The sequence below is a fragment of the Ctenopharyngodon idella genome, chromosome 10, assembly GCF_019924925.1.
Source record: "Ctenopharyngodon idella isolate HZGC_01 chromosome 10, HZGC01, whole genome shotgun sequence".
Classification (NCBI taxonomy): Eukaryota; Metazoa; Chordata; class Actinopteri; order Cypriniformes; family Xenocyprididae; genus Ctenopharyngodon; species Ctenopharyngodon idella.
The window spans coordinates 38,203,574-38,219,113 of NC_067229.1; the positions used below are offsets into that span (position 1 = coordinate 38,203,574).

At 37.0% G+C, this 15,540-nt stretch overlaps 1 protein-coding gene across 26 annotated transcripts in view; it reads left to right on the forward strand.

Annotated features, from left to right (window-relative positions):
* dlg2 (discs, large homolog 2 (Drosophila)) overlaps nucleotides 1-15,540 on the forward strand; it is a 246,565-nt gene that overhangs the window by 162,563 nt on the left and 68,462 nt on the right. For 19 of the 26 annotated variants that reach the window (XM_051909206.1, XM_051909209.1, XM_051909208.1 and 16 more), the window contains 6 exons: nucleotides 4,662-4,712; nucleotides 7,118-7,242; nucleotides 11,478-11,647; nucleotides 12,380-12,516; nucleotides 14,403-14,547; nucleotides 14,720-14,885. In XM_051909206.1, coding sequence (XP_051765166.1) covers nucleotides 4,662-4,712; nucleotides 7,118-7,242; nucleotides 11,478-11,647; nucleotides 12,380-12,516; nucleotides 14,403-14,547; nucleotides 14,720-14,885 — 794 coding nt within the window. The remainder of the gene's footprint in view (nucleotides 1-4,661; nucleotides 4,713-7,117; nucleotides 7,243-11,477; nucleotides 11,648-12,379; nucleotides 12,517-14,402; nucleotides 14,548-14,719; nucleotides 14,886-15,540) is intronic. The other 7 variants (XM_051909207.1, XM_051909216.1, XM_051909218.1 and 4 more) reach the window with 1 other exon arrangement.

Consider the following 15,540-nt stretch of genomic DNA (forward strand, 5'->3'; position numbering starts at 1 on the left):
GTGGACTCAAACCAGGATCAATCGCGTCACAAGTCAGTTTACCCGCTACTGCCTACACCACAGAGACTATTAAATCATGCACGTCTTTTTTAACCTTGTAGGACATTGGTGGGCGGAGCTAGTGTAAATTTGCACTTAGTAATAGACACTCCAAATAATCTTGTTTTCTGTTCGCGTTAAGATTATTTTTATTACCACACTGGCATATAGTTTTTAGGTAGTATTTCTGTCAGGACCACTATCGTCAAATATAATTGATAATTGCGTAGAGTTTGTATTGGCGGTATGGTTCTGTTCTGGGCAAGAACAGCAAGCAGAGCAGCAATAACCCCCCTAGGGTAAACAGAACAGAACCAACATATGCAGATATCATTAATGTCAATAATTTAACATACACATATTTCAAGAATTAGTCTGATTCAGGGGAATCATAAGGCCAATCCTGACTGAAGAGAGGAGGAGCTGGGGATGGAGGAGGGTAATTAGCTCCTGAGAAATGCAATAGCTGCTGATAATACTGAGGAGCTTATATATGAATGCCGTGATAGGCGTCGTATTCCTATAGGTTGACGCAAGTCACCTGGGAGTCAGCTGATGCGAGCTTGACTGACGTGACATGCCAGAACTGACGCTAACGCTGGATTTGTACTTGAAATAAGACAAAAATTCTCAGTAAGAAAAGCATTTTTGCAGTATGAATGAATGAATGAATGAAGTATTTAGACATCGCTTGCGCTATAAAAATGTGGAGGAGATCGAAAGAAACTCTGGTTTTACAGATGAAAACCTGCTCCTGACCAGGTTATGTTCACAGAGTAAGCTACCATGAGTATAAGTTACTTCCCTTTCAGAGACGGGTTTGACTTACCCTGCTTTCTTGGGTTTGATATACCTCCCATTCTGAAACGGAAAACTCAGAGTTTCCCTCATTTCAGGGTTAACATACTCAGAGTTAACCTCCTTTCTGAAACGGGCCCCAGATACAGTGTTTTGATCAATATTAAAGGAATAGTTCACCCAAAAAGGAAAATTATGTCATTAATTACTCACCCTCATGGCTAAACTCATAAGACTTTCATTCATCTTCGGAACACAAATGAAGCTCTTTTTGATTAAATCTGAGAGCTTTCCGTCCCTCCGTAGACAGCTACACAGCTGACACTTTGACGCTTCAAAAAGTTCATGAAGAGATATGAATTGAGCGATTTAGTCCAAATTTTCTGAAGAGACTCACTTTATATGATGAACTGATTGAATTTAGGCTTTTATTCACACACAAACATTGATCAGTGAACATAAACAAAAGCATCACCCGAAACTGCTTGACGCACAAGAAAAAACCTCTTGCTGAAGCTCAAACGTGCTACGTAACACATGAGAATGAACCTCATTGGTTCTCGCACATCAAGAGAACATGCTTGAGCTTCCATTTACCACAACTGATGTGGGAGTTGATGAATATTTATGTAAATAAAAGCATAAATTCAATCTGTTCATCAGATAAACCATTGAGCTAAAGCAACTAATGTATTTAGTTAACAAATGGAACCTTACTGTAAAGTGTTTCCATTTTATTTTATTTTATTTTAAATGTTTATTTAATGTCTATATCTATGTGCTCTCGGTCTTTTAATGAACCACTAATTTTAGCATGCTTTTAGGGTAAAGTGACAAATTTGTGCCCCATCCAAAATTCTAAGTAATTCATCCTGGTGCCGACTCTGGACCAGCTGACCAAATATGTTACCACATCTTCCTGCATGACTGAAGAGCGTCAGCCAGAATTCAACAAATGAATTAATTTGAAAAATGTTGTGGAGTGAGATAACTGCCTTCAGCTCTGCGCTTTTGACATCTGTTTGGCCTTCATGTTTAAGAGCAGGTGTAGTCTAGAGGCTTCCAACTGATGCTGTAAATGAAAGGTCATGTCGTTCTGAGGAGAGTAGTGAGACAGTTTTCAGCTATGCCTCCCTCTCTTTCTCTCTGTTGAACAGCTGAGGTGGCTGAGGCATAAACACGCTTGTTCACTGGGTTTCAATTAGCCATGAATGACTGTTTCTCTTTCTCCAGCTGTCTAAAATACTCCCCTTAGTTAAAAAAAAAAGTCAAAATGTGAAACATGGACACTCACTGTAAATGCCAAGGCTATCTTATTATCGAGGCACTTCATGAAATGTCCTTGTTCACAACAAGCTCTATGGACAGTACCTGCAAAATGATGTTGGTTATCACTGAAAATACTTTTATATCATTCTTTAGTTGTTAAAACATACACAAATTGTGTTCAAACAGCAATGCATTTAATAAATAAAAATGTACGCTTTCCTGCTATAGTTATATTAAATTGTAATAATATTTCACAATTGATGCAGTGAGATCCAGGTAGACGAGAAATGATTATGTTAAAGGTCAAATTTGAATAAGAAATAACAAATTATATTCAAATGTTTCAAGACAAGTAAATTAAGTATTAATATCCAAAGTAATGTATCTAACAGATGAAGTTTGTGAATGTCAGAGTATAGAGAAGGAAAGGCCCAAAAGAAGAAAGATATTTGCAGAATGCAAGGAGAGGAAAAAGTGAAGAAGCAGCTGAAGAAGAAGCCGCAAGTATTCTGAAACTAAACATTTATATGTTGTACCTACGTAACAGGAAGGGACTAGGGAAAGTATCTATTGAAGTTCTATGTACTTCTCTTGCAACCATTTAATGATGTACTCAAGACAAAATGTACCCAAGCAGGTCTGATTAGGTCACCATGGTCCTTGTAAGACACATGTAATAACTTAATAAGCAATTTTGGGTTTAACACCTTTAAGACCTGTAAGAGAATATCCCAGAGCTTGCATTATCTCATGTCTGCAGAGATGGAAACAGACATAATTTGATACCAAGGTACATCACGTAATCAATTCTGATGGAAAATACACACGGTCACCTCAATCTTACAGCACAGAAGAGACACCAAAGATCTTAAATTTGAGAATAATCAAACATATCTGAGTTTATGGTAGAATATATGTAAATGATTAAAGAAATCAATAGCTATATTTCCATCCAAAGTTGCAAATTTAACTTATGCATAAGAAAGCGAATAAAGTACCGTTTCCATCCAGAGAGTCAAGAAGAACAAAATTATCACCTCCTGATAAACTGTCTCTTAATATCACTAAAAAAGTAGGAGAGGCCACTGTATATAATTATTTTTGTATATAATACATTACTTGCACCTCAGAGCGCACAGGCAAAACGTAATAAACATGGTCATGTTATCTTGCTTTCGGAGGCGGATGCCTGCTGTTTGGCAACGCAGTCATGTAAGACAGTTATGAGAGGCATTAGAGAATGACCAAAACAGCGTTTCAGATGCTGTGCAACGAGATCTGTCCACTGGTTATTGCAGTTATGCCGTTCCTTCGTGCATAGTCACGACTTTTTTATGTGCATCGAGGAATTTATTCAGTAAATGTGTTTCCATCGTAGTTCATGCATGCTTTCTTATCGGATAGAAAATGTATCCGACTCAATTAAGAGCATAAGATTTTATGTGCTTTTTTAGAATTTTGCCGTTTCCATCCAGCATTTTTTATGCAATATCCCAAAAGCAGCAAAATAACAAATTTTATAATATATATATATATATATCATTAATTGTAGTAATATATATATATATATATATATATATATAATATAATAAATATTAATATTATAATTCATTATCATTTCATTAAATATAATTGACATCTATATAATTTATCATTTTTAACTTCAAATACTCTGATGAATCATGAACATTAACCCAGGGAAATTTATTAAGATAGTAAAGGTATCTAATAGTAATTCAGTGTACATTGCTTCTTCTTTTTTTTTTTTTTTTTTGTCAGCTTTTAAAATGGTTCATCTAAAATCGTCTTCTTAAAATGGCATTTCACTGACCTGACCTCAGACAGGTCCTTGAAGCAGTCAAATGTGAAGCATGTTTGTTGTGTATGCTCAAATTATGAATGTGAGAGCTGCCATGCTCATTTTCAAAAGCTCTTTAGAGTGTCATGCGGCCATTACTTTAGATTCACTTATTAAAGAATAATTAAGATGAACGTCTCCAATCAAGCACAAACATGACCCTCATTTGAAATTGATCTTGAAATTAGATTAGTTGTCTTTCAGTGCCATTTTTAGCTGTGTGTTCAGTATGAATTCATCTCTAAAGGGCTGCTTGAGCCAGCATGTCTGCCCCAAAGGCCTGGTCCCATTGTACAAGCAGGTAAATGATTATGGATTTTAGTGTCCGGACTTAGATTTAGACAATTACGGCTGACGCGGTGAGCGGAATAGATATGAGGCTCAATGTCTGCTGAAGATGTATGAAAGCCCCGTTTCTATTTCAGGCAAGGAGAATGAGTTGAATGCTGAGTTTATTTGACTTATCCTTTCAGGATAATGTATGTAGCAATGGCAGTGGGTGTAATTTAGTCCTTTAGCTATCACATTGTTTTGAACTGTTATGAACCTCTTTTCACATCATTTGCCTGCTGCAGTTTTAGGATGTGATTGTGTCATCACAGTTAGATATTTAATGTGACGGTTAAATGATTAATGCCCTTTTTGAATTGCATCTGCAAACACATCTAATGGGATTTTATTTTTTTCCCTCCAATAGGTAAATGGGACAGAAATTGAATATGAATTTGAAGAGATTACATTAGAGCGGGTAAGTGTCTGTCTCTCTCTCACACAGTACACATCCATACATGCTGTAACCGCAGGCACATATTAGGCACATGTCATATTTCATGCTCGTGTGGATTCTTCCGCCTGGTAATCCAATCATTCACAGCTTGGCTTGTGAGCATGATCTTGAAACATATAACCATAAAACATGACCAGTCACGGAACGAGCTTAGCCTGTGATTAGTAATGACTTTAAATGAGAGATCATTTGATTTAATGATGATTGCCTTTTAGTTTTGTCTAGTCATTGTGTGGGAAAGCTCTTGGGAAGGGAATTTGCCTGACCAAAATATCAACCAATTTATTATAACATATGATAAATTGAATATAACTAAATAAATTTAAATGCTGATCTTTTAAAACCATGTATATTTAGTTATTAAAATGTCTCAAAATTATTTATGAGTATATTTATTCATATATACACGTTTATAATACATTTCCATATATATTATAAATGCATTGTTGTCCATTAAGAATGCCTCTTTGGAGCTTGTATTATATATACAAGCTCCATAGAAAGTAATACTGAAGATTTAATTCACACAGATATCACTGAACCCTCTTAATTGGGCCACTGTATGTGCTTTATTTACAAGTGAAAGCCTGGGGTGCACAGTGGAGGCAGTGTGAGAGAAAGAGAGAGAGAATTAGACGGCTGCAGATGACATTCTGGCAGCTGCAATCGGATCCACATGACTAGACACAGAGCACGGACAATAGCAAAGGTCAACTAGACCAGAGGGAGCACAGATTTGTCCGACCCTGGACCCGTGAGGCGGAGAGTGTATGTTCGAGGCTCTCTGCAGACTCAACTGAGATTGCAAGTTGGAAAATTGGATACAAACTGAAGCGATAACTCTGCTGCAAGGGCCTGATCTGTTATTGTCACTTATCTCTCTCTCTTTCTCTCACTCACATATCCTGATGCTGATGTTTTGGTGTTGCCTTTTTGTATTTACTTGGACTGCCCTGGAATTTTTCTAGTCTACTAGTAGTTGTTCATGTAAGCCATTAGTCAACTAATCGCACGTTTATATTATTACTTAAATACATACTGGGGGGGTGGAATATATAGCCTATTCTGCACTCAAGCGAACACATAAAGCTTGCCGCAAAGCAACGGCAAAAGTAATGGTTATGAATGTGTCAGAAAAAATAGCGAGGAGATATTTTAATTGTTTATTAATAAACTAGTGTTTTCTGAGTCAGTGTCAGTTGTAAAGATGAAGTTCACGATGCTGAAAGAGAAATGCACCTTTCATACGGATTACATAATCAGAGAGTATTTGTTTTCTCTCAAAAGTAGACATTTCAAGCTATAGATATAGTTCTCATGTCTGTGAGGCAAGTAGCTGAGTTTTGGTTCATTTTTGTGACGTGCTCCAGTTCACAGAGACCGAGACGGCGGAAAGCGCATCCAGTTTGTTTTCTTTATTATATAAAAACACGTTTTCTTGTTATTGTGAGTTTATTCAAATAAAAGTAGACCCTTTACTGCTTCGACTTATGTATTACTCTTGTCTTTATGACCAAAAATTTAGTATTATGTTGTTTCCGCTGTTATCAGGAAAAAATGCAAGTGATCGCTATATGCGCACTATACTTTAGCACTTGGATATGCGCCTAATATTAGCACACATTTATCTAGGTTAACATTATAGCGAGCGGCCATGTAAAGTTGCTACTACTTGCATGTTTCAAATGATAAGCCATATTTGAGGTTGATGGATGATAGGCGAACTTTTGGATTTCCTGCCCGACACACTGTATTTACCACAAGGACCCGTCGTTAATAATCTGTGCTTCACCACTTCCTGTCCTTTTTTTTCTCTGCAACTAACCAACTAATTAAATTCTGATCAACTAAGGCTCTTCTCATTGACTAACGTTTAGTCGACTGTTAGGGGGCAACCCTAGCATTTACCTTGACTTTACATTTGCTATTCTATAAAGCAGATCTGAACTCTTAACATAACCAGCGAAGATCTCAGCAAAGATTAATCCTCCTCACAATCCACTTTGAAGCTTAAAAGGCTGTGTGTTAAACTGAGATAGCACCCTGGAGAGTTCCATCATAAACACGTCACTTCAAAATATTAGCCTGTTAGTCTATTTATGTCTCAGAGATGTTAAATGTGACTCTAGCCCACGGTTGCGACAGGTTTTGATTTGTGAGTTTGTGCTGTTCAGAGGCGATTGCTGTGCCAAACTGTAAACACTGATGAGTCATGGGTAGCAAAGTGCACCTCTTACAAAAATAACGTTACGCTTCTCTCTTTCTATTCAGTTTGTTGTGGTTCTGTTAGTCAGGCTCTTTTCACTGAGGCAAAGGTCTAAAAAAGGACCTATACATCTTACATATTCTTGTGTGTGTCTCCTCAGGGTAACTCAGGGTTGGGGTTTAGTATAGCGGGTGGTACAGATAACCCTCACATCGGTGATGATCCCGGGATCTTCATCACGAAGATCATCCCTGGGGGAGCGGCGGCTGAAGACGGCAGACTCAGGTGGGCCGGTGTTTCGTATAATACTTGTGTGCATGCATATTTTGCATACCATTTGAGGCTTAACATTAATATGAAATCAAAATTGACACTACATGCAGGTCTTAAAAAGGTCTTAAAAAGTTTTGATTCGCCCTTACACAAATTAAGACCTTAAAAGGTCTTAAATCAGGGCAGAAAGTATTAAATTCATGGCATTAAATGTTGCATGCATTGCAAAAAATAATATCTTCCTCAGTATTTTTGTCCTGTTTTCCCAATACAAATATCTAAACATCTTTAAATCAAGATACTTTTACTTGAGATGCAAATGTAAAATTATGTGTTTATGACTAAAACAAGAAAGAATATCTGTGTCAATGAGTTATGAAAACTTCCCTTTGAATTAAGTAGATTTTTTGAGCCCACTGGCAGATATTTGTTCTTGTTTTAATCATCTTTTTGATCAGTTTCACAGAAAACAAGACTTCATATTTTATGTCATATTGTATCTCCAGTAAATGCGTATTGATTTAAGAATCCTTAGACATTTGCACTGGAAAACAAGACAAAACTACTGAGGAAGAACATCAGGTACAGTAAAAGTTATTTCCATATTCTAGTGGTTGGTGGCAGAGCAATTGAATTTTTTTATGAATTAGTATTGGATATCTGTTGGAAGTGTTGCTAATCCAACTCAAAGTTTTTCTCCCTAGACATTTAGATTTAGAACACATTGACGTATTGAGTTCCCTTCAATTTATTTTTTTATCTTCTATGGCATTGCTGCAAAAACACACTTTTGGAACCTTTATTTCTAAAAGTGTGTAATGCAAACAGTGCTCTCAGTCTTTTATGTTCATTATGGAAGTGTTAATGAGTTGTGGACAGTTTCATGGTGATTTGAAATTTTTTGATGTATTAATGCATTGTCAGAGGAAATAATACTGTGTTTCTTACTAAAATGAAGATAAATTCAGTAGATCACTAGGCAATTTTCTTTTTCGAGACATAATGATCTCGCTTATTGCTCTGGCTTCATAGAGCAATCTCTCTCATCCTCCCTCCCTTGCTCTCTTTCCTTCCCCCCTCGTTCCCTCTCCCTGCTGTAAATGATTGAAACTGGGCTGTTTATCACAGTCCTAATGTCTCTCTGGAGAGCTGAAGTACCTGAAGTTTTCTGCTGACTGCCATACACTCTGACCACGAGGTACTTTAAAAAATTTACCATCTGCGAGGTCTGAGGTGAATTGTGTGGATATAACGAATAGACCTGACCAAATCACTTTCGGAAAATGTCAATCTTCTACGGGGTAAAAACAAACAAGTATGCATTATACATTTTATGTTAAAAAAAATTAAGATTCAAACATTCTTTTCCTGATTTTGTGAGCATTACTTTTTAAACAAACCTTGATATTTTTGCAAAACCGTACAGGGAGGAAAAATTGTAATTGAGAATAATGAAATTAAAGGGATAGTTCACCCAAAAACATGAAATTCTCTCATCATTTACTGCATAACTTCTTGTCAAATTTTGTCAAATTCAAATTTGCTCATATTTTTATACTGAGAAAAAGGCCATTGTAATCTCTCACATTTCCCTCTAGATTAAAAATATATATATATATATATATATATATATATATATATATACCTCAACAATGTCTCAACCCTTGGTCAGATTTTGCAATCAAACATCTTAGAATATAAATATTTTTCATCAAATTCTACCAGTACCAAATGATCTGAGCGATGCTGTCCGCATTCATTTTACAACTCTCATTTATTTCTATTTTTATGTCTCCCAAGGAATTTTCAACAATATTTCAGAGCTCAGTTAAGTCTCCTGAGCTACAAAAGAGCATTCTTTGAGCAATAAGATGTTCCTGTAGCTATTTCTGTACAGGTTGAAGGTTTAATTGATATTGGTGAGTTGTAGAGTTTCTATTCCTAGCTGGATGCATTTGAGATTCATGTCAGGGCGGACCAAGAGTTGATTGAGAGGGTTGTTTTATTATAGGGAAGCGTAATTAGATTGTGCTGGAGAGCTAGCAGATCTTCCTGTGTTTTGTATGCATGTGTGTGCGGCGCCCCGAACAGCAGCTGCGTGTGACAGCCTCATCTGAGCCTTTCGCCCTGCTCTGCTCCATGACTTGGCTGTTTTCTTTCATCCTCTGTCTCTCAGTCAGGTCTGTCAGGGCTTTGAGCATCACCAATCCTCCTCTTGCTAGTTCTCTCCTGGCAAGTTGCGCCACTTCAGCGTTCTGTATTCTGCAAACGTCTTTCCATTCCCCTTCCCCATCCACCCCATATTCTGCATTCTCTCTTTTAAAAGAGTAAGACACTTTGAACATTCACCAATAAGCTGTGATAGATTTATCGTGAGTTGGAGGTGAACGGCATTTAGAGAAGCAATTACATTGTGTAGGTCCACAAGCCCCCCCAGCTCTAACCTTGTTTGACTTTGGAAGTGTTGGAAGCAGAACGGGCTCCAGATAAATCATTCAGCCTTTAAAGATTTGTGGAGCAAACGAACAGCAAGTTGCATCGAAGAATCTAGATTGGATATAGCACACGTACAGTATGATCAGGCTTTATAGAGCTGGACAGGGATCGGGGCAGGGACAAGCCATTAAAACTACAAACTGCTTATCTTCAACAAAATAGAGAACCTTAGATAGATTTGTTTTTATTAAAAACAATAAAAAATGTTTTACACAATAAAAAAGTATTTTATTACATAATTTAATACTAAAATTAAATATAATTAATAGTAAAAAATAATAATACAAACACACACACACAACCGGTAAAAAGTTTGGAATAAAACAGATTTTTTATTGTTTTTGAAAGGAGTCACTTATGCTCAACAAATCCTGCATTAATTTGAAAAAAAAAAATACAGTAAAAACTGATTTATTGCTGCTGCTGCAGAGCAAGTATGGACTTGCTACTGCTAACGCTGGGTACACACCACAAGATAATTTGGCTGATTTTGGGCCGATTTCTCAGCTTCCGACAATCCTAGGTAATGTCCCGATTATCTTGATGGTTCTACAGATTATCTTATTTGATTTTCCTGTGGTTTGAGGTGTGTTAAGAGTGACTGAATCTGCTCGGAAGAACGTCGGAGCCGCCCCGATCGCGAATTGTAAATATTCAACATGTTGAATATTTACAGTCAGAAATCCTGATGTGTGGGGGGAACCTTGAGGACAAACGCTCCTGGAGATTATCATGTGAAACGAAACAATATCCAATCAGAAATTTGTGGCAACAGCCCGAGTGTTCATACGTGTCCTGTAAAACATACCAAAATCATTCCAAACACTATCATCACAATTTCTTCCTGCCTATCGTCCGCCATGTTTATTCTGAAGTCTCGAGAGATTTTGCGAGATTTCTCGTGTTCACAGTCGGGACTCTGGTTGAAAATCTGTTTGTGTGTGGTGTACTGTCTTTGTCACATCACGGCAGACCACACACTATAGAAGCAAAACGGTTAAATCTAGGATTTTTTGTTCTCATGTATGTGGTCTCTCACATTTTGAAAATCTTATAAGATTTTAAAAATCTTTTAGTGTGTACCCAGCATAATAGATACACTGACATGCTGCTGTGAGCATGTAAGATATGCTGCTGCAGCATAAATTGACCTGATAGATCCTGGTGCAGATCTAGGCAGGTGGAGTTGGGGGGTTTCAGATGAATTCTGAATTAAGACTAGCTTACAGCTAACAATGAACCGGACTATTTAAATGTTGAGCAAGCAATCTCATTGGCTGCAGGATCAGCAGAGGCCAATCATCTTGTGCCATGCTGAAATGATGTGATTGCTTGCAAATTTGCATGTGAAGGACCTATCAGCCTGTGCCCTCTAGAGTTTCATGACTGAACTAGATTATATATTAATATATATAGTGTGTAATATGCATCATAACATACCCATCATCATCATCATGGTTGCCATAGGCATCATGTTAAACTAAATTGAGCTGTTGAACATTATTCAGCTATATAGTGACTCTGTTGGGTATATACACATGTGCATGTGTGTGCGTGTGTGTGTCTGTGTGTGGTTTAGTTTCAGTGTGTGTTCTTGTGTTTGCTGGGTCTCAGCTGCTCTGTGTGAGCATGCCCCAGGAGGCGGCTGTCCTTGGACCACAGGCTGCCATGATCTGGAACTCTCTGCAGGAGGCTCACCACACACCGAGGACTCCAGAAAACTCACTTCTTGTTCTTATTTCTCTCCGCAGAGTGAATGACTGTATTTTGCGTGTGAACGAAGCAGATGTCTCGGAGGTGTCTCACAGTAAGGCAGTTGAGGCTCTGAAAGCGGCCGGATCGATTGTTAGACTCTATGTGCGCAGGAGGAGACCGATGCTGGAGACCGTCACCGAAATCAAACTCATAAAAGGACCAAAAGGTTTCAAATTTACAATTACCATAAAACCCATCTGTTACCTGAGCTGTTTGTCACCGTTTACATTAGGGATGTGTCACGATAGGCGGCTACTCTGCAAAAAATCATTTTTATTTTAGTATTTTTCTTTCGTAGTTTGCACATTCCTAGTTTGCATCCGATATATTTTTTTTCTTTCTGCTGTTATAAAAGAAAATAGGCTATTACTCACGTACACATTCACATCTAGGGTGCGAAGACAAATGAAAAACAAATCAAGATTTGAAACTCCACTGAGCCCGAGAGTTATCACGTCCTCTTTGTTGGTTGTTGTTTGGGTGGAGCAATAAACAGAACTATATCCTGAGAAAGACACTGCTTTGATGCATTATTCAGAGTGCATAGAGGAAGATGCATCACACATACACACACCCACAGCACAAATTGAAGGAAGAGCTTCGGGCACCATAGACACTCTGAATTCAAAACACCATTAACACACTCTACAACACTTGTTTTCTCCTCTAGGAAACTAAGGAACTAGATTATGCTTGAGGAAAGTGCATGTATACTTTTTTCTCTGAGAAAGTTTTGAGTACTGTTTCATACTAAAAGTTAATGTGATACTGAACATTAATAGCGTTGTTTTTATGTAAGGGACTGACACAGGTATGATAAATTAGAAGTAAATGTTGTCACTGCATCTATGGGGACACAGCTAACACTTTCAATTTGTCCTTTGTTAAAATTCCATAGGGCTCGGCTTCAGTATTGCGGGTGGTGTGGGAAACCAGCACATCCCGGGTGATAACAGCATTTATGTCACAAAAATCATCGATGGGGGCGCTGCGCAGAAGGACGGTCGGTTACAAGTTGGAGACAGACTGCTTATGGTACGTCTTATAGACCTCTGATTTTTATTTTATTTTATTTTATTTTATTAGTTTAAAATTAAATTAAAACATTTAAAATTATTTTATTTGTATAGTTTAGTTTAATTTAATTTTTATTTAATAGTTTCATTTTAGTTTTTTTATATTAGTTTTAATATTTTAGGGCTGCCAAAGTAAATGCTTTCATTAATATGATTTAAAAATGTTTAATCGTGTTAAATTTCACAGCACGATGTAGTGTCATACTAAATGCAGATGGGTTGTTTTGTAAAATAGAAAAATATCTAAAACTAAAATTAATTAGTGGCTTTTTTTAATTTTAGTCATGAAAATCTTTAGTTTAGTTTCAGGTTTTCCCATTTAGTTTGTTGTAGTTTTTGGAATTTTACATTAATTTTACTTCTGTGTGTATTATTTTTGATGATTGATGTTAAAATTAGTGCTGTCGATTTAATGCGTTAATTTAATTAATTAGTTATGATGAAAAAAAATGTAACGCATTTAACACACCTGCCCCAGACTGTACAGTAGGTCTTTTCATTAATTTGATGGTGATGAACATGATGCAGGGCAACAACTCACTGCGTGATGAAGCCTATAGAATGTAATTAGAATGACCCTAGAATTCAAGATATCAGGGCAAAAATGCCCCTGTATGAGTTTTTGTCTCGTATTTATATCATATGATATAGTTAAGTTATATCACACTAGCAACGAATGCAATATCACACTAGTGCTGGTTTTGTTCCAGATAGCATGAGTGCAAATGTGATATTGATTTTCTACAGCAGTTCAACAAAGAAGTAGTTAATATTGTGTTGTTTTAGACACAACATTGTCTGTTTTTGTTACTTATAAAGCCATAGCAGAACGATTATGCATCTCCGAGCAAAACAGCGGTGTTTCTGAATGAATTTGCGTTTTGAACGAATCAGGTGAACCAATGATTCAATGACCCCTTCATAAAGCCATTTACTTCCTGAATGAATGAATCAGCGTTTGAACGAATCGAATGAATGAATGAGTTAATGAGTTACTCATTTAGACATTTACCGCCACCTACTGGCAGTTTTAGTTTATTATTTAGAGTATTATTTCATTATGAAATTATAAAAAAAAAAAAAAAAAAAAAAACATTAAAGGGCTAGTTCACCCAAAAATGAAAATTCTTTCATCATTTACTCACCCTGGCCTCATTGCCTTTGTAGCCTAAACGGTTATGTGTAATAAATTCTATGTTGAATCAATTATACTATTACTTTTTTTAAAGCTAATTTTTGTAATGTTATCTTTTCAGGGGTCATTTGTCAGCCAAATTTGATGTGCAATTAATTTGTGATTAATTAGATAAATTAATCGCCACATTGTGTAGGCTAATTAATTAGATAAAAAAATGTTAATAAATTGACAGCCCTAGTTAAAATAATATTTCTATCACATTTTAATATGCAGAGACAATTAAGAAAGCCATTAGTAAGTTTATTTCTTACAAAAGTGTTTAAGCAGCTCGAAATGGCAACCGTGTCTCAACCGATGGCATTAGTGATTGCTGACTGTTTCATGCAACAACAACAAAAATCACTGACCAAACACATAGAAGCAGCCCTCAGAGATGTTTGGGAACGAGCTGCATCCATAGTTGGCTGATTACATTTCTGAAGCTTTGCTCTAGTGTCAGTGTCAAACTCCATTGCTTTTAATCCAGGGGGGTTGTTAAACTCTTTAAGACTGAGTTTGATTTAATTAGCAAGATCAGTGCTGTGTGTAATCCACTGGGCAGGACACATTTGGCAGCGCTGATTCGCCATTGACCACTAGAGCGTAACTGTTTACGTAACTCTGGATTGCCCTCTTAACACTCCCTGCTTGTTTTCTCTTTCGCCCAGGTGAATAACTACACTCTAGAAGAAGTGACCCATGAAGAAGCAGTGGCCATATTGAAGAACACGTCAGATGTGGTATACCTAAAGGTTGGGAAACCCACTAGTGTCTATCTCTCAGACCCCTATGGGCAGCCTGATATCACACACTGTGAGTTATTCGTATCACATTTCACACTTTATTATGTCATACATATGTTTAACCCAGAATAATGATTTAGAAATTAAAAAAGTCATTCAAGCTATTGATTTATATTGATAGGCATTGTGATTAACTAATTTATACTGTAATATGCACACTATCTCTTTCTGTGTCTCTACAGCATTCTCACCCGCAATGGAAAATCATATCTCTTCCCCCGGTAATAACGGCACTCTGGAATATAAGTCCAGTCTTCCGCCCATCTCCCCCGGCCGATATTCCCCCCTGCCCAGGCACTTGCTGGGGGAAGAGGACATTAACAGGTTGGATGGTTTTTCCTTCCTACGGTAATTCCCTCCCTCTCTACCAGATGCCACTGCCCACAGGTAGACTGTTTAGCCCCCTTCCCCCATGTGTCCTGTGGAAAATCCGAAAGACAATCAAGCAGCGTCATCACACCTAGTGATGGGATTGTTTTGGGATTTACTGTCCCATCCTTACTCCCTCCCGTTCTGTTAGATCTGTACTGTTTTATGTTCCTGGATTTTTAGTGGTCCATGTTTGTTGTGAATGTAGAGCACAACATAGGCTCCATCTACATTTTTGTAAAACTCCCAAAACATACCTGTGCATACAATTCAATGCAGTTTCCAGCTGAATTGAACACTTGTGACAGTAAAACACCAACAAATTTCTTTTCACACTAATTATGATTACATGGGCAGATTATTAATTAACAAAGACTTATTTATTGCACTGTTCCTTACAAAATACTATGTTATGACTTGAAAACATGTTTACCATACTGCGTGATTTGTAAGATAATACATTTTGACATTTACATCCCATAATTAACTCAACATATATGGCTTTTCTGATGTAGTAAACTTGCTTGGTAGCTCACCTAGTACAGCATTGCACTTGTGATGCAGAGTACATGGGTACGACTCCCGTGAAACGTGAGTCATGATAAAAGAGCTCAAAGACTTGTAGAAACATGCT